The 19,254-nt window shown below is 43.9% G+C and overlaps 1 protein-coding gene across 1 annotated transcript; it reads left to right on the top strand.

The window, feature by feature from the left end:
• Positions 1-18: 18 nt before the first annotated feature.
• Positions 19-19,254, top strand: STYXL1 (serine/threonine/tyrosine interacting like 1). The gene is made up of 8 exons (XM_018561465.1): positions 19-121; positions 877-938; positions 4,934-5,033; positions 6,132-6,265; positions 6,864-7,009; positions 11,115-11,200; positions 14,344-14,456; positions 19,053-19,254. Exons 1-8 carry the CDS (start codon positions 19-21, stop codon positions 19,182-19,184), a joined length of 876 nt encoding a protein of 291 aa, XP_018416967.1. The 3' UTR covers positions 19,185-19,254.

The raw sequence follows: 19,254 nt of genomic DNA, 5'->3' as shown, positions 1-19,254 counted from the left end.
TTTTTATGTTCCAGAAACATGGGCGAGTTGTTATTATGCACACCAACAGAATTATACAACATCCTGAACCAATCAACCAAGTTCTCCAGACTTGCTGAACCAAACTATTTATGTCTTTTGGGTAAGTACTGGTTGTGTTTATCCTTAAAGCATATAAAACAATTTTTTGTTTCGTTTTGGATAAATTATGGAAGGGTTAAAACTTTGTAAGGTTATTTTTTTTATGCCATCTGTGTCCTGTTGGCGAGATTTCCCTTTAATTCTTCTAGATGCAACAGGAAGTGGGAGGAAGTCTCCCTGAAGTCACTTTTTATAGTTGTCACCAAAACAGGTGTCCCCATTGGAAGACTTACCCTCACTTCATCTGGTGACAACTATAATGCTTTTGATTTTACATCATTTTCTGTTACAATGGTCCCCAGGACAAGTAGTAGGGTAAATGGCCCCAGTGCGGGGAATAGCAGTACAAATTTGGCAGACTTTCCAAATTGTATCAAAAAAAAAATGTTTGCCTTTACATATTTGTTGGGGTTCATTTATAAAACTTCCACACGATGAATAGCTGGGCAGATACTATTCGCACGGCACTAGTGCACCTAGATGGCGCAGACGAGTATGGGATTTACTATACTCATCTAGGGGCACTAGGGCGCTGGTGACTTTACACTGGGCAGAACTTTTATAAATGAACCCCTTTACGTTGAAATAAAGCCATACACAGCATGACTTATAAAAATTACTGGGGGCGTAAGGTTGGGAGTGAAAGATTTCTGACTTGCATACTCCTTTGTATTTCCAGCTGTCTGTGATTATGTACTACATTTATTGGCAGTTATTACTGTTTAAAATAATGCATTGTGCATTGTTCCCTTTTAGATGCCCGTTCCAAACGAGAGTATAATGAAAGTCACATTATAACTGCGAGAAGAGTGAAGCAGGTATTATAGCATTTCCGGACCACAGGATCACACTGGTTGTCTTTTTTATATTGAAACCTGACTTGTAGTCTACAAGGGCCATTCACACTATGCCTTGCAGTAACGTGCGCATTACCATGTGCTTAACTGCAATACATAGCAACGCACATCAAGTTCTTTGCTGTGATGTGGTGCCCTTAATTCTGACATGGAGCAACACACTAAGATGCATGGCGCAGCTAAAAAATGGGGCATGCATAGTAGTGCATTGCCATACGATGCAATGCATATGCGTTGGCAAGGTGCATTGGGTGGTGTTATAAGGAATGGCACCGCGTCGCACCAACATGTGTAACCGCAATAGCATAGTGTGCACAGGCCCTTACAGAATTGCTATCACGTGGTCCTATTTAGTAAGGCAATGTTAACCGTTAGCAACAAGAGTTCACAATACAGAATTCATTTCAGTAAAAACTCTTAAATTTAGATTTGTTGTTGCACATTTTTCTTTTGACTCTCTAAACCAGGGATGGGCATATCCCAGGAGCTAGGCCACCAATGCTCCTTACAAATTACAGCTAACATCTAACTTTGTAGGTTTCTTTCTAGTTGTCAATGGAGCTGATTCCTATAAAATACTGCTGGCTCTTGGATTGGACAGACTGGCTCTTAAATTCCACATTACTTTATCTACCCCTCTCCTAAAATGAAACTGTTTGTTGGAGCTCCACACATATGAATAGATAGATAGATAGATAGATAGATAGATAGATAGATAGATAGATAGATAGATATGATACCCATATCTATGATAGATGTGGATACCTCAGTTGTTTCCAATTTTTGTAACTCTGAATTTCCAACAATTAAAGAGCACATACATGTCATATGTTCCCAGGTGGAGTTTATTGAGAGTACATGGTGTGCTCTTCATAAAAACACTGTATGACCTCTACACTGCTTGAAGAATGTTGAGGACAAGTATTAAACATTTGGCCACTGTTGACCATACACTTGCTATTCACAATTCCAGCTCAGTCACATTCCAACGTATGCCATTCATCTGCTCGCTATGCATATTTCTTGGCTAGCTTACATTTTGGTCATTGTGCGTGTTTGTAGTCACACATTTTTTTGTCAAATGGAAACTCTCCTCTACCTTTCAAAAGCTGGCCATACACTATTTTGTTTCTCGTTTAGCCTTGCGGGGCTGATCGAGATAAAAAATGCACAATTTCTCCTTAACAGTAACTGCAACTGATTGGTTGCACTCACTGTTTGGCTGAGAATTTTTGACGACTGCTTTGACAAAAGTCAACTAAAAATGCAACTTGTGTCGAATGGAGGGATGACTATAGGGCAATGCACAATTTCGGTCGAATGAGCTGAAAATTCGGCCAGATTTACCCTACAAATTGGTACGGGTATCTTTTACAGATACTGAACACATATTACTATATATACAGTATATGTACATACCGCATATGTTCATTCACATCTAATATGACAGACAGTGTCTAAATATTGGTCTTCTTAATTTTTGTTGTTGACAAAGCATAGAACAGAATTCACAACATAGAACTAAACTCCATGAAGAAAATAAAAAGGATGCTGTTATGTGTTTATTACAAAATACTAAATGTATTTTTTCATATGCAACTAGTGTAAGTCCCTGATTTTTACTTGGTATCAGTCTCTTGTGATCCAATGTACGACAACACTTTTGGAGACTGGAAGAGGGTACTAGGGCCAGTCAGTTTTCGGCAAGTTCAAATTGATAGGCAAAGAACACAGGGGTGGGCAACTCCGGCCCTTTAGCTGTTGTGGAACTACAAGTCCCATGAGGCATTGCAAGACTGACATTTATTGGCAGAGGCGGAGGTATGTTTGGATTTGTAATTAAAGAAGAACTATGGGCAAGCTTTTTCTTAACCTTTGCAGTGGGGCACTGCAAGGGTTAACTGCTTGTTTTTGTCTAGGTCCTAACAAAAAAAGTTATACTCACCTGAGCTGCCAAGCTGACCCCCTGCTCCTCTAGTCACCGAAGCATGTCTTCTTCTCCATTGCTCAGTGTATGGCATGTGATGACACAAGGATTCCTAGACTGCTGCAGAGGAGGGGGAAAGAGGCTCCACGGACCGGTCCAAAAACAAGCTGGCTCTGAGGATCGGGTGAGTATAACTTTTTTTAGCACCTAGACGCAAATGAACAGTTAACCCTTGCAGTGCAGGGGTGGCCCCACTGTAGGAGTTCTTAAAATGTTTCCCCCGGAGTTCTTTTTTAAAGCTGGAGGTCCGGAGTTGCCCACCCCTGTTCCAATAGGAGGTGAAGGCAGAGGGATAACAGTCTGCCCTTGCTGTGCCTACACTGTTCAATCATAGCCTGGAGATAAGGAGGTGACTAGGCTGTGTTGCTAAACTGCAGTAGAGAAAAGTCTGATGAGGCTGTGTATATTTCAAGACTGTCTGGACAGAAATATTATACAAACCCTTCAGTGGGCAAAATAGCCCCATATACTGTATTTCAACTGTGTACTACGCTCATTTCCTGGAGTTCGGCTTTAAGATCACAGGGGCAGTAAAAACTGGTGGTTGGTCAGTGCTTTTTCCGCCTCTTTGACCGCCTAGCTACTGAGTCAGGGTATTAGAGGGACATTTGCCAGGCTATGCAGTGGGATAGGAATGTGTCACTTCTAAAACCTGCTGAAAAAGAATGTACAATTTGCTGTGTAAACCAGTTCCCTCCTTTTAGATTGTAAGCTCTCACAAGCAGGGCCCTCCTAACCCTCCTGTCTTAAGTTATATTGTAACTGTACTCTCTCCCCATATTTTGTAAAGCGCTGCTCAATCTGTTGAAGCCACATAAATCCTGTATAATAATAATATATTTAAAGTGTGTACTTAGCTGTTTGCCTTGACTTGCACAGTGAGATAAACAAAACAAGGTCAATTCTTTTTATACCATTTGGATACATATTCATTCCTATGCCCTACATGGTAAAGATATATTCCATCTTTCTATTCTTACTTTAAAAGCCAATGTCAGGCATAAATATTCTTAACCATTGCTGTGGGGCTACCCCTGCACTGCAAGGGTTAAGTGCTTGTTTTTGTCTAGGTGCTAAAAAATGAAAAAGTTATACTCACCCGAACCACGGAGCTAGATTGCTCTTAGACCAGTCCTTTCAGCCTCTCTCCCCCTCCGCTATAATGGTCTAAGTCCCGTGAGTCATCACGTTCTATACACCGTGTATAGGACGTGAGGATGCTGAGGGACATTCCATCACTGCAGCAGACGGGGAGAGAGGCCTCAGGGACCAGAGTAGCAGCAAGCCACCTTCAGGGATCAGGTGAGTATTACTTTTTTTTTAGCACCTAGACAAAAACGAGCAGTTAACTCTTGCAGTGTGGGGTCAGCCCCACTGCAAGGGTTAATGTTTAATATGCCCAGAGTTCTTCTTAAGGCCTCATTCACACGAGAAACGGCCGGCACGTATAGCTCCGTGCTGCGTGCATGGCCTTATCGGGCAGCTCCCGGGAAGGACAGGTGCTCTGAGTGATTAGTACGCAGAACCTGTCTTTCCCTATGGGACTACGCGGCCGTACGCCGCCCTACGCTGACCTAAAGTGCAGGTCCGTACGGGTGCGGGTGTCCCGGCTCAGACAGGATCCATCCTGTCAGTGTACGAGTACGGACACCTGCACCCACATGGACATGTAGGGGGGCGTACGGCCACGTAGTCCCATAGGGAAAGACGGGCTGTGTACTAATCACACGCAGCACCTGCCCTTCCCAGGAGCTGCCTGATACGGCCGTGCACGGAGCTGTATGTGCCGGCTGTTTCTCGTGTGAATGAGGCCTTAGCATCAGGATTCTGTGAAAGAAATCCAAATTAATTATCTAATAATTGCCCGGAGTTCTGCTTTAAGGCTCACTCAGAAATACACTTTGAAAATATGTGTTTTGTTCTTTTGACACTGAAGACTGCTTGAAGTAATTCTTTGGTTTTCCCATAGGATGAAGATCTGCACTTCTTGTTACCAGAGTCTATTGAGCTGGATTGCATGAAGTACTGTGTTGTGTATGATAGTCGCACTAACTCCTTGGATGGAGAAGGCAAGGAAATATTACTAATATGCTGTATGTAGGCAAATATTGCATCAGCAGGTTGGACCAAAAAATGGTGAAAGGCTACTTCTACCTTTACTCCAACCCCACTTACCTGTATAGTAGGGTGCTTCTCCCTGCAGGCTCCTGTATATTTTTGAACTTGGCACAGCTGTGCATGGATCGGCGCCCACAACCACGTCATCCTTTTACAGGATCTGTGACAAAAAAACTACCAAGTCAGCAGTGGGACTAGTTCTCAATTCGTTTCGTTCACGTTCACACCTAGGCGTATTGCATATGCGCGTCTGTCGCGCGTTTTTTTACCGCGATTCGAAGGCTACTTGGCTGTATCCCAATGGAAACGCGCAACAAAACGGCCCAAAGTAGTACCTGTACCTTTTCAGGCGTGGGCCGTTTTGTAGCGCGTTAGGGACGGGGGAAATATGCCAAGGTAGGAACGAGACCATGGAATACAATGGGATTTATATTTTGGAGCGTTTTGTAGAGCGTTCGTCGAGCGTAGAACGCGCTACAAAACGTTCAAGTGTGAACGAGGGCTAAGTGCAGTGACATCACCTCACATGTAGTCCAATGATAACTTATTCCAGCCCAATAACCAAAGGTCCTTATCTCTGTACAGACCTGGCGCTGGAGGAAGAGTCTGAGCATTGCACCCAAGATTCATTGGTTGAGGTTACAATGGTTTGCCGGCTCCAATGCAAAAAATTGTTGCAATATGGGTGCATTTATGAATTTTTTGCAAGGAGTGGAATATTCCTTTAACATTTGGTCACTCTGTGTCTGCAAACATACTTAATATGAGAGTATTATCATTTTGGGGTTGCAGCTACACAGTAGTATTGAAGTCTATAAACTGCATGCACTTTTCTGCTAATGGAAATGTAAATCCAATATTTTACTGCTGATAGCTCGCCAACAGAAGAACAAATGTAAGAAGTTTAAGAAGGCTTCATGTTGTTAATACAAATACTACACTGTGTTACTTGGGTTACACTTGTGACATTGTTATATTGCGATTCATTATATTCATGCTGTGACAGTATACTAAAGGGTTAACTTCTATAACTTCTACACCTTTCACAGGCCCAGCTCTAGAGTGTGCGAAGGGGATTTCACAAGTCTGCCATTACCCTGTATTGGTGCTCAAAGGGGGCTATGAGGAATTTTCTGGCTACTATCATTTCTTCAGATCACAGAAGGTCTTTTGGATGCCGCAGGTAAACATCAAACACTCTTTAATGCAAATGTCTTCATCCAGTTTGTCTCCAGAAGGACAGGGCCATTTTTATTTAGCATCTACTACCCGGAGTAAGATCCTGGTCTATAGATGATACAGCCATTAAAATACCAGTTCCTGTACAATAGTCTTTGGCTTTGTGTACATATTCTGTCTCACTCAGATCAACCTTCCGCTGCCCTTCACTTTGTAAGCTGTTAAAATGTTGTAACAACACCATTGACCATTGGGATAAATGAGACTAGAGAAATAGTTCAACATAAGGCAAGGTTCACACTTGTGTGTCTGCATTTTTCATGCTTTTCCTGGTGCATTGCATATGTGTTTTTAGGTCATATTTGTAGTGTTGGGTGGCATGTCTGGATATTTTTAAATATATATAATATACTGTGTTTTAAATGTGCAGTTATCATATAATATACAGTATTTGACCATACACATACTGTATATAGCCACGTTTGATTAATCCAATTAATAAACATGCTAAATTTTAATGAACGATATTGGAGTGGATGGAAAGGATTTGTGTATGTACAAGCAGCACAAGACCCCTACTGTATGGTTTTCTTCTATTATAGGAAATAGATGACTTCCAGCCATATCCCATTGAAATTATACCTGGTTTATTGTATATGGGAGATCATCGCCAAGCAAATGACCATCATATTCAAAAGGACCTGAAGCTTAAGTCTGAGGTTAATGTTTCCTTAGAGCCTACAGAACTGTAAGTAGAGTCCCACTAAATATAAGTCTTCAAAAGGTGGCGCTCCATACGTCAATGTGGAATGCAGCTCACCGATACTGCAGTTGAACTGATTACAGAGCACTAAGCACCTTCTGCAGCAGAGTATACATCATATGGCACTGAAGAACAATTTTAGAATGATTTGGACCTCATGTACACGGGCACCTGGAGCTGTACAATGTAAAAATCAAGACTATTCCCTTTCTAGGGTGCCATATCTGTTGCATACAGCTGCTGATAAAAAAAATCAATTACAAGATGCAGCTGTAAACAGGTATATGCCAGTACTTATGTAAACATGCACGAACATAAAACCCTGAACACAGACTGACTGCATACAGCCGCACCCTGTCATTGATTTCTATGGGCACTGTGGCAGTGTAAGCCAATGCCACGGTGGAGGATGGCGACCTTGGTACCCAGGACTCTCAGCCAAAGGGGCTGAGAGGGTCCAGAAAGTAAAGCAGGGTATAAGGAAGAACCTGGCTTTTCAGGTTATTCCAGGTTTTCTTATTTGCAGCTGGGATCTGGAGCTCTGGAAATTTCGTAGAGCTCTGGGTGGGATGAGATCTCCAGTCCTGGGGCCAGGTGTTGCCATTGACCAGCCGGGGCTAATCAGGTGGCTGAGAGCAGCCTTATCAGAAAGCCAGCCCAGTGCTCAGGAGAGTGTTGGAGTTGTGTGTGTGTGCAGGGAGCACACAGACAAACTCGGGTGCGTGCTGGACGCACACGGAACAGCCAGGGGTGGCTGGGAGAGGTCAGGAAGGTCGGTGACCCCAGGGACCTGTCGGACAGACTGCTAAGAGAGCAGAGTGAGGGCTCACGAGGGGTGAGCAAGCGTGAGTGTCTTGAAGCTGTGGAAAGCTACCGAGCGAAGCTAAAAGACTTCCTTATACCATGCTTTACTTTCTGGACCCTCTCAGCCCCTTTGGCTGAGAGTCCTGGGTACCAAGGTCGCCATCCTCCACCGTGGCATTGGCTTACACTGCCACAGCGCCTGGTTCCGATTTTCATATTGTACGGTGTCAGACGCCAGAGTGCATGAGGCCTAAAGCCTGTGACACACTGCATGCGAAGCAAAGGAAAGCAGCGGCGCGCAGACCTTCGCCTGCAGTGTGTCTTTAAATTTTCGACCTGGTGCATCAACTTACAAGAGCTAGCATGTCAGGATGTGAAATCCATTGAGCTGGATTGGCTGAAGATGAAGGGGTCTATTCACCAAGCTGCCGAGGGCAGCCGAGTGAATGACCGATCTGAAGTGAAGTGAGCCGAACACTGTTCGGCTACTCACTTCAGGCTGGTACGGCTGGGCCAGGGAGAGTTTGCTGTTTGGAGATCAGTGTCCCTGGTTAGCAGTTAACCAGGGACGCTGATCTCTCTGAATGTGGCCGGAGCCAGCCGTAAGATCACGGCTGGCCCCGCCCAGCTGTCAGAAGCAGCTTCGGCTTTCAGCACGGCTCAGCCGAGGCGATGCATATGCGTTCGCCTCGGCTGAGCCGCTCGGCCATGATCGGGAGCTGTACGGGCTATTGTGAATAGCCCGTGCAGCACCCCTTCAGTTCTACTGAACCGAAGGGGTCCTGGGGCCGAAGCTAGCCGAAGGATCGGCCCGAAGCTACGGCCAGATCCTTCGGCAGTTTGGTGAATAGACCCCGAAGTCTTTCATCTGGCTGTGCTCGGCTCTGCGCCTCGCAGCTTCGCTTTTCTCCGCACTGCTTCGCGTTCAGTGTGCCACTGGCTTTAGTGTACAGTTAAACATATAAAATTATGAGCCCTTTGGAGAATGTATCTGAGTTAGAGAGTTAATTTGAAAATGAATATGTTGATTTTGGGTGGACACTACTGGGTTGATGCGCTCACTGACTTTCTAAATTCCAAGATGTTTCCTCTTTATAGCAGAGCTGGAGCCAAAACCTTTTTTTAAGTTTGGATAGAGAAGGGAGGGTTATAACTCCTGTCAGCTTCTTTTGGCCATTGTGTCACATTGGAGGAGATTTCCCTTCACTTCCTGTTCCATAACCACAACAGGAAGCGAGGGGAAATCCTTTCATAGACAGGGAAATCCCTGGTGGTCAGCAGAATCATCAGAACTAGTGTCCCCATTGTAAAATGTCACATCTATTCCTCTTGACAACCCAAAATGTGTCCCTAGAAGAAATAGAGAAGGTGAACCTCCCTAATGGGGACACAAGCAATAAAAACCTGAACACGATTCTAATTCCTCTCCACTCTATCCAAAACTAGGAAAAAGCTTTGGCTTCAGTTGCACTTTAATTATATGCAGGGGCTTGGTGCAAACAGATCGCCTGAGCAAAACTGTGACTGACACCCCCCTCCCAGCCCAATCAGTTGTTGCTGCTACACGCCAGGAATGCCCCTGCCACAGCTGATTGGGCCGAGAGTGTGGGGCATCAGTCAGTTTTGCAGGGTGAACGCTGATGAACTGGGTTCACACCCAGCCCCCCGCACTTCCTTACTTAAAGTGACATTAAACCCTCAGATTGTTTCACATAAAACAATACTGTAATGTGTGCCTTACTGTAATCCATGGTTGTTTCCCTTCTCTTTGCTGCTCTTCCTTTTAAATCTGTATCTGTTCTCATGCTCTGCAGAACTTCTGTTTTGCAGCAGACTGCCTTGTCTCCGAAATGGATACGTGGGGGTTGATTTACTAACCTTATAAACACGCCACACGTCTATACTAACTGACCCTGGGCAGTTAGTATAGACTCATCAATGTATACAATGGGGGAGAATTTAACAAAACTGGAGCAGACAAAATGTGGAGCAGTTGCCTATGGCAACCAATCAGCTTCTCTCTTCAGTTTGTTCAGTTAAGATTTGAAAATGAAAGAGAGAAGCTTGTTGGTTACCATGCACAGCTTCTCCAGATTTTGTCTACTTCAGTTTCGATAAATTCCCCTCACTGTATATTACTAAAAATGAATCTATTATAAGCAGGCACGTGAGCCTCTCCTGCCATTATGGAAGAAAAAGCTGTCACCTTTTTCACCATTTAAACCGGATTCTAACAGTTTACACAACGGGGAAAGCCGCCCCACTGTGTAACCTGTCATTGGCAGAGCACCGTCTGTTAAGTACAGGCAGCACTTCATCTGACTGCTGTGTATAACCTAACACAGTGAGGCCAGGTCTACAACATCCTCTGACTTGGAGTCAGAGGCTTGAGCTCTGTGGATGGGAGCAGCAATGGAGTTTACAGAGATGTAATAAAGTAAAAATCACAAATACATCTGGAAACAGGTAATCCTTGAAGCGTTTTGCATTGATAGCCTTAAGATTAGGCATTCTCACCGTGTTCAACGTGTCATGGGACATGACTTATAGGATCTCTCTTTTTTTACTGTGTGACTTTAGTGAAGTCCCTTCCTTAGTACTGTGTTGTGACATATTTCCAGCCTTTTCGTTATCCTTTACCCTGTACAATCTAGGAAGTAGAGTGCATTAATGTTCATGATGACAAATTAATTTTATTTCTAAGGCCCTCACTAAAGTGCTTGAGGCAGACAATAATAACACAATGTCAAAGCTGTGAAAATTTGCAGCCATGGTTTTAAAGTGCATTTAAACAAAAATGTAATATAATACAGCAGTCCAGTCATTAGACGTGGTAGCTGCATTAATTTTCTTTTTTCAGTCGTTTTCCCCCCCCCTTTGTTCACCTGGTGGCCTTCGTGTCCTAGAGTAACAAAGCTCACTCACTGTACTGTAACTATGGAGGAAAAGTTTTATCACACTAGAAGAGGAAGTGTGTAAGGACCACAGCACTCTTTCCCCTTTCTTCATCTTCATGACATGGGAGAGGTGTTCTGTAGTCTCAATGCTTGTGAAAACACTACAGAGCGCACAGGTCAGCACTGGATTTCTGGCACAATCAACAGATATTCAACAGATCAAAAGGTAACAAATAACAGGAGGCAGAATGTTAGGGTTTACATACACTTTAACAACATGGTATGAAGGACACAGTATTAGCGGGATTCAATTCGAAATTTTAGCAAGTCATACGGAATCCCAATATATTTTAGAAAACAATTTCTCATCGGTGTGATATATTTTTTAGGTCTGTGCCTATACTACACATTGCCGTGTCAGATTCAGGTGATTCTGATCTTCTACAATTCTTCCCAACTGCTTGTCAGTTTATAGGTAAGTGGTACTGTTTTTCATTGATGCCCCACCTTTAGGGAAGCTACAAGTAAAACAGACAAAATCTACACACTTATTCAAGGGGAACCTGTCAGGACTGAAGTATGGGTGCCGCCAGTTCTGTCTGCCATTCTTCCAGCCAGTGAAGTCAGTCCTTGCTTAGTGAGTCACTGACCCAGTAGTGAGACACGGATGAGGATGACAGCCCTGGAGCTTGCACCTTTAAAGGAGAACTTTACCCATATCTTCAAAATAACAACAAAGACACCTTCAGAAATGTTTAGGAATGACAATCTACAAACACATACTTCTAGATAATTGCCGGCTTTTTATTTTTTGCATACCTTATTTCTCCATTCCTTCCCAGTCTTCTGGCAGTGGCCTTTTTAACTGAGGGCAGGTTACTAGATCTCCCTTTACTTCCTGGAACTCTGGCACATATGACTAGGACATAGGAGCATGCACATCATCTCAGGGGAGGAAAATGTCTTTCTCTGAGATCTCATGACATTACAGATGAGATTTCCCAGCAATGCACTGCTGATATAACCTTCCCAGGATCCAACGCTTGGACACATAATTATTGGATACATAATTTGTGCCAAAGTGGACCAGGAAGTAGAAAATAAGAAATTGTAAGTAATATAAAAATATGTTTGTTTAGCTAAAGAATGTAAGATTATTTTATATCAGCATGCAGAGCTGTATGCTGATGTGATTTTTAGTCAAAGGGTGTAAAGGCCCGCTTTAAAAACAGGTTGGGAAGGACAATCTGAAAATAATGCAAGCATGTAGTAGGGAGTTAGGTCAAGCCCCCTGGTGTTGTGCTCTCTTGTGCTTGTAGTCAGTGAGGGTTGTAGTATTAGCCTTCAATGTGTTTATCCTATCTGATTTGGGAATATCAAGAAAGTGGTCAGGTGACCGCCGCTTTAATATTTCTGCTGACAGGAATCTGACATAGTATTGGGTTGTCGTCAAATGAGGACATCCAGCACCATCTTTGGAAGTCTAGATCCTGACTGGTCCTGGAGTTCCTGCGAGATTTGGGAGGCCATCTTGGATGCAGATATGATATATAGGCCACAATCTGGGGGGGGTGGCCTCTAGTGGGGTGTATAGTTCGGTACAGGACCCCATATGGTCAGGGAGCATTAAGCTGGTCATACACTGATCAAATTTTGACTGAGCGAAACCAGAACTGACTTAATCCAGAGCTGTTATGAAGTGTCGCATTCATTCTCTGGCGTCTGCCTGCTTCTGATCATGTGATTACTGCAATAGCCACTCAGAGCAGGAACAGTAAAAAAAAAAAGTTATTTGGAAATAAAAGTAATCTTTGTAATTAGAAACCCTCTCCTGACTATCAGATTATTTGTTATGTAATATATTTACAGTAGGGGTTCAGAAAAATGTAATTATTAATAATAATGTCCTTCATATGTGCAGTTCGCTACATAGCAATTGACAAACAAGCTATTACTCCCTTAAGAGCTAATTCATACTATAGTGCTAAATTAGCACACATGTTATGCCATGCGTTGCGTTAAGGCAGTCCATTCAAATGAATCAAATAGCACAAAAACATGCAGGTCGCATTTTTGGCAGCACATCACAATGCATGTCAGTGTGTTGCTTTGTGCTTTGCTGCAGCACACGTCCATCAGCAAGGTGCATTGTAACACTGTTACAACAGTGTAGTAGTATGAATGGGCCCTAAAACTAGAAAACTGCTCAAAATGCTGAAAAATATGTTTAATGTAGAGCTCGAGAACAATTTTTTTTTTTAGTTAGTTAGGTATAAAGTGACCAAGGGTGAAATCTCTTTCACATTTTTATTGCTGTCTCTGTACCTGTCCCTGTCCCAGATCTCCCCTCACTTACTGTCCTGGTGACAAAACAAGGAAGGAAATGTCTTCACAGACATCAAAAAGCTGTTCGAATTTCTAACCCTTCCCTACACTACTAAAACAAATGTTTATTGGTGTCTGTGTCCCCGTGACACATCAGGAAGGTAAAATCTTCCCAACAGAAACATGGACAGCAATTAAAACCTGACAGTGGTTCAAATGTTTCCCTATTCTTTCCAAAGCTAATGGAGATTTTTTTGAAGTTCAACTTCAAGAAGTTATCAGCAACTTCAAGAAGTTATCTTTTTTTTTTTTTTTACAGAAAATGTTCAGTCAAAACAAACTTTGCCTCTCAAAGTGGAAATATATTGGGTAATTAAATGTTCACTAAGATAATATTTCTTTATATGATAAGGAACTGTTACGTTAATTTATAACCTTTGGTCTTTGAAATAATTGGAGCTTGATGTCAGCCTTTTTACAAGAAAGTTTGCCATTGAATTGATCAGATAAAAGCATTATTATATCTCATCAAATCAAAGATTTTTTTATCTCTCATCCCATCCTTGTTAACAGCATTGCATCAGTTTTGTTTTTAAAATTAGAAGTGTCATGACTATGATATTATGCTTTATTCATTTAATTTACATTCATTAAAAAAAAATACACATAAATAAAAAAAAAACAAGAAAAGAAGTATTTAATTTGTAAGTAACTTTACATTACTGAGTACCATATGGTAGGGGGTTTATTTATGAAAAATACAGAATTAAGACCACTAGATAGTGCTGAGGAGCACAGGAAATAAATACTTATTTTGTTCAATAGAAGACTGTGAGAGATCTTAGACATGCTACAAGAGATGGTCAGGGACTGAGGACATGCTACAGGATTGACAAGTGACTGAGGTCATGCTGCAGGGAACAGTCACAAACTAGGCACATGGTACAGGTGACTGTTAGAGGCCACTACCTTTATAAGCTTTTTAAAAGTTAGTGTTCCCATTCCTAACTACTGGGGTCCAAGAGCCGCATAAATAATTCGAAAATGGCCTAATTAGAAATGACACTTGGGCCACGGGTTGGGCACCAGGGATCTATAGCTCTGAAATAAATGTTTTATTGCTAATTGCATGTTCATTATTACCATATACAATTTAACAAAGGAAGTATCCAAACATAACAAGAGAATGATTCTCTTTGATCTGTTTATTAAAAAATGTAAATGCTTACAGATAATCTAAATAAGTGCAATATTATGGTTTCACTGACTGATGTCTACCTGTTTCCTTTGTAGATTCTCACATGGCTCCAAACTGTGCCGTTCTTGTTTCTTCTACATTAGGGATCAGTCGAAGCAGCACTGTGGTCATAGCATATCTCATCCATGCCAGAAAATGGACACTCCAGGTAATATCAAGATGATTGTAGAATTTGTCTTCTAGAGGGTCAGAGTATGTAGGATCCCTTTTTCACTCTATGTTCTGTATATATTCAGTGTCAATTGCTGCAGGATCAGTGGGAAAAACTGAGTGGGCAGGCTGCACAAGTGCTTATGTCAACAGGGATCAGTTGTGGGATAAGTTGCAAGACTGGGGTGAATGGGTCTGGTACCGAATTTCCCTACCTAAAATCTCTGAAGTTCTTCTCTATCACCTGTGACAGCCAATTAGCTATTTAAGTGTGAACAATTGTGACCCTTTCTGTCAACTTTTAACCACAGTAGTCTGTCATCCTTTGTTTCAGTCATTTGCTAGTTTTGAGTGAACAGATGACGAATGGTACTTTCTACCAGCATTTTATTAGAAATTCCATTGAAAAGGAAAGATACAGAAGGATCACAGTAGGAGGGGCATCTCAGTACAATCCAGAAGGCTCTTAAATTGTGTTGCCTATCTGTAAAACAGCTCTGAGGCTATCCAATCCATATGGTGACAATGTTAGTAGAATATATACACAGGAATTAACGCTAGTGAGAATTAAAAAAAGGTATAAAAGTATGTACCTATTTCTTTATTAGGGACAGCCAAAAGATGGCTGTACACAAAATGAACAAATATGTGCAATACAAGCATTACTGGAAGATACTGTCACCTACTGGCCATTTTTGTTCAAAGCATCATCTAAGATTTCCATATGGATTGAATTCATTTTTATATTATGTGCCAGCCTTTCTCAACCAGTGTTCCCGTGGCACCCTGGGGTCCCCCTTAAAATCCATTTACATTTTAGACTGGGGTGACTCAAGAATTTTCATACTTTTGAAGGGTGCCGCGACTGAAAAAAGTTGAGAAACTTTCATAGGCTGTTGCCTGTGGCTGAAGATAAGTACACACACTATATTGCCTTTACACGCACATGAACTTTAATGGCATCCCAGTCTTGGTCCGTAGGGTTCAATATTGAGTTGGCCCACCCTTTGTAGCTATACCAGCTTCAACTCTTTTGGGAAGGCTGTCCACAAGGTTTAGGAGTGTGTCTTTGGGAATGTTTGACCATTCTTCAAGAAGCGCATTTGTGAGGTCAGGTACTGATGTTGGATGAGAAGGCCTGGCTCGCAGTCTCTAATTCATCCCAAAGGTGTTCTGTCAGGTTGAGGTCAGGACTCTGTGCAGGTGTCAGGAAGCAGGGGGTGTTGCCCCTGCTCGGGGGCGACGAGCACGGCGCAGGGCACGGGTTTCCCCTCAGCTAGGCAGAACTCCTGGTGCCCGGGTTGCGGGTACGCATGCTCGAGTCGCACGGCGGGTGCGCATGTGCGGTACGCAGGCTGCGCGCGCATCCCCGGGGGCACGTGTGTAGCACTCCTGCTCCATTAGGCATCAGGTGTGAGCCTTGCTGGGGGAGGTTCCCTGTACACACCTTCCATCTCTCTCGCCTGCCATTGGTTCCCGAGGAAGGAAGCCTCCTGGTTGCCTCGGTGACCGGGGGGTGGTCCTAACTCCCCTGGCTATAAAAACCTGGCCTGAGCTCTGGCTTATTGCTGAGTTATTCCACCTCATGGTACGACGCTCCCCTCCTATGTGCCTTGTTGCCTGTTTCCTGAACCCTCTGCTGACCTCCCGTGTACCGTCCATGCAGATCGGGGTGGTTCGTGGGCCGCTCTCCGCGGTCGAGAGGACCAGACGCAGGGTGCTACGTCTGTGTCTATACTGCGCCAAGCCTGACCATTTCTTGAAGGACTGTCCCGTCAAACCACCGGCAGGTAGGACAGATGCACCCACTTCGTGTACTGACTTTTCTGTGTGCTGTAACCCGTCTCATCTCACCATCCCTGTCTCCCTGCAGTTGGGCAAGAATGGCGTTAATCTCGTTGCCATCATTGATTCGGGCGCAAGCAGCTGCTTCATGGACAAGGACCTAGCTCTACAGTTGGGGATACCGTTGCGCCCGAAAAGGAACCCATCGCAGCTGCACATGGTAGACGGTAGCACCCTGCAGACCGGTCCCGTCGCCATGGAATCACATCCCTTGCTCCTCCACATCGGTACCCACCATTCCGAGCGGGTCGCTTGGGACATCGTGCCCTCTCCACTGTTCCCCGTCATCCTGGGGATTCCCTGGCTCCGGAAACACAACCCCTTGATCAACTGGGCCACCGGATCTGTCACCTTCCAGTCCCCTTCCAGCTCCACGGGCGGCATTTCCTCTGTTCCTAACCGATCAACTGTTCTGGGGATCATCGAACAGTGCCAGCGGGTTCCCTCTGTGCTGCTCGCCCGCGGACGCACCTGATAGCAGGCCAGTCAAGTTCCTCCACCCCAAACTCGCTCATCCATGTCTTTATGGACCTTGCTTTGTGCACTGGTGCGCAGTCATGTTGGAACAGGAAGGGGCCATCCCCAAACTGTTCCCACAAAGTTGGGAACATGAAATTGTCCAAAATGTCTTGGTATGCTGATGCCTTAAGAGTTCCCTTCACTTGAACTAAGGGGCCAAGCCCAACCCTAGACCATAATCCCCCCTGCACCAAACTTTACACTTGGCACAATGCAGTCAAGCAAGTACCGTTCTGCTGGCGGCCGACAAACCCAGACACGTCCATCAGATTGCCAGGCAGAGAAGTGTGATTCGTCACTATAGAGAACACGTTTCCACTTCTCTAGAGTCCAGTGGCGGCGTGCTTTACACCACTGCATCCGACGCTTTGCATTGCACTTGGTGATGTAAGGCTTGGGTGCAGCTGCTCGGCCATGGAAACCCATTCCATGAAGCTCTCTACATACTGATGTTGTGCCAATCTGAAGGCCATACGAAGTTTGGAGGTCTGTAGCTATTGACTCTGCAGACAGTTGGCGACTGTAACGAGCCCCGAAACCGTGCCGCGGGCCATGTGCGTTCCACCGTGGAACGCATCGGCCTGCGAGTCGAACAGCTCACTTCCTCCCCAAGTAGGGGAGGTGTTATGCGCTCCACGGTGGAACGCGGAAGTGGCGGGAGGCCGCGAGGCTCCACTTCCGCGTCCAGGGGCTATTTAAACTGACAGGAACGTTAGTAGGGCGTTCCACTATTCTACTAACGCCTGGAATCTCCTACTCACCAGCCTGTCTTCATAGTGCTCAGACTGCAAGCTGCCACCTCATTGCCTAGAAGAGGGGTCCTGGATCCTGAGGTTATCTCTCCAAAAGCGCAAGTACTCTGCATTTGATCTACATTGCTGGTACTGCCTTGCTCTGTTTGAGTCCAGTCTATTTGAACTGCATTCCCGATATATGCGATACTGACTGCCTATTACTAGCACCTCTTCATTGATACCTACATATATCCTGGTGGGGAGTGTGTATTTATGTGTTATGTATGGACTGCCTATGCCTTGCAACCCCTCCTGCAATCCAAGCAACATTACTGAGACGCCCTTTTCATTGAATATCCTGTGGAACCCATTGCATACCTTACTGCTGCTTTAACTACCAGTAAATGCAATTTAAGTGATACCCCTCATTTATGAGACTGGGGGTTATGACGGAATAACTCCTCAGCGCTCCTTTTCTCTTTTGTTTTAAGCGGCTGATGATGCTCGAATCCCAAACTCTCCGCTACTGACTGAGAGTGACGCCTGGGATTTAAGACTGATTGCCGCACAGTTTCCACAAGGGTGACTACCATCCGCAGCTGTGATCCTGTACACTCAGTGATAGCCAGGGCGTGTGACAGCGACTTCTGCGCACTGTGTGCTTCAGCATGCGCTGACCCCGCTCTGTCATTTTACGCGGCCTACCACTTTTGTGGCTGAGTTGCTGCTGTTCCCAGTTGCTTCCACTTTGTTATAATACCACTAACACTTGACCATGGAATATTTAGTAGCAAAGAAATTTCACGGATGGACCTTTTGCACAGGTGGCACCCTATCACAGTACCACGCTTGTAGTCACTGAGCTCCTGAGAGTGACCCATTCTTTCACAAATGTTTGTAGAAGCAGTCTGCATGCCTAGGTGCTTGATTGTATACACCTGTGGTCATGGAGGTGATTGGAACACCTGAATCCAATGATTTGGAGGGGTGTCCCAATACTTTTGCCAATATAGTGTAAATTTGCCATTAGGATGTGTGGATTAGATGGAAACTTAGCATATCACTAATGGATTAAATTGTACATATAAGATAGTTTGTACACTGTCAGAGGTTTACAAAAAAAATTGCCAGAAAATTGTGCCAGCAGTTGACTTTTCCCGATACAATAAACGTCAATGTGGCTTTCATACAGAGAGGACCAGCCAGTGGCAATTCTGCCACGGTGGCACCTAAGTATTCTCACTGCCCAGCTGTCAGACTTCCTGAGTCCAAAGAAAATCCGGGGCATGCCACTGACATTATGCAAATCTGTGTACTCACTTTGTTTTATCATACTCTCAACTGACATTCCATGATTTTTTTTATATTTTATAGACCTAAACATTATTAGATATTCTGATGCAGATTGTATTTCATATTCTTACCAAGTGCAAACTACATTATCTCTGGTTAACCTACCCCCAATGAGCTCATTTCATGCTGTTTTTTCTTTTCAGGAAGCTTGGAACCATGTTCTTAAATGTAAAACCAACATGAGACCAAACAGAGGATTTGTGCAGCAGCTCTCGGAATGGGAAAAGACAATTTTAGGCCGTCAGCTCACGGATATATCAGATCCAAACTTTTAATGGCCTTGATGGATGTTATTTAAAATGATGAACAACTCTAATCATTTAGTCACTGTACTATATTATTCAA

Source organism: Nanorana parkeri, unplaced genomic scaffold (assembly GCF_000935625.1).
Source record: "Nanorana parkeri isolate BGI_ZX_2015 unplaced genomic scaffold, ASM93562v1 scaffold525, whole genome shotgun sequence".
NCBI classification, from domain to species: domain Eukaryota; kingdom Metazoa; phylum Chordata; class Amphibia; order Anura; family Dicroglossidae; genus Nanorana; species Nanorana parkeri.
This window is presented reverse-complemented; position numbering and strand designations above follow the sequence as displayed.

Bases quoted from the DNA above. Each gene is read 5' to 3' on its own strand.
- STYXL1 (XM_018561465.1), top strand. From the start codon at position 19: ATGGGCGAGTTGTTATTATGCACACCAACAGAATTATACAACATCCTG. The intron at 939-4,933 runs GTATTATAGCAT...GTTTTCCCATAG, and splicing joins CTGCGAGAAGAGTGAAGCAG to GATGAAGATCTGCACTTCTT. The intron at 6,266-6,863 runs GTAAACATCAAA...CTTCTATTATAG, and splicing joins AGGTCTTTTGGATGCCGCAG to GAAATAGATGACTTCCAGCC.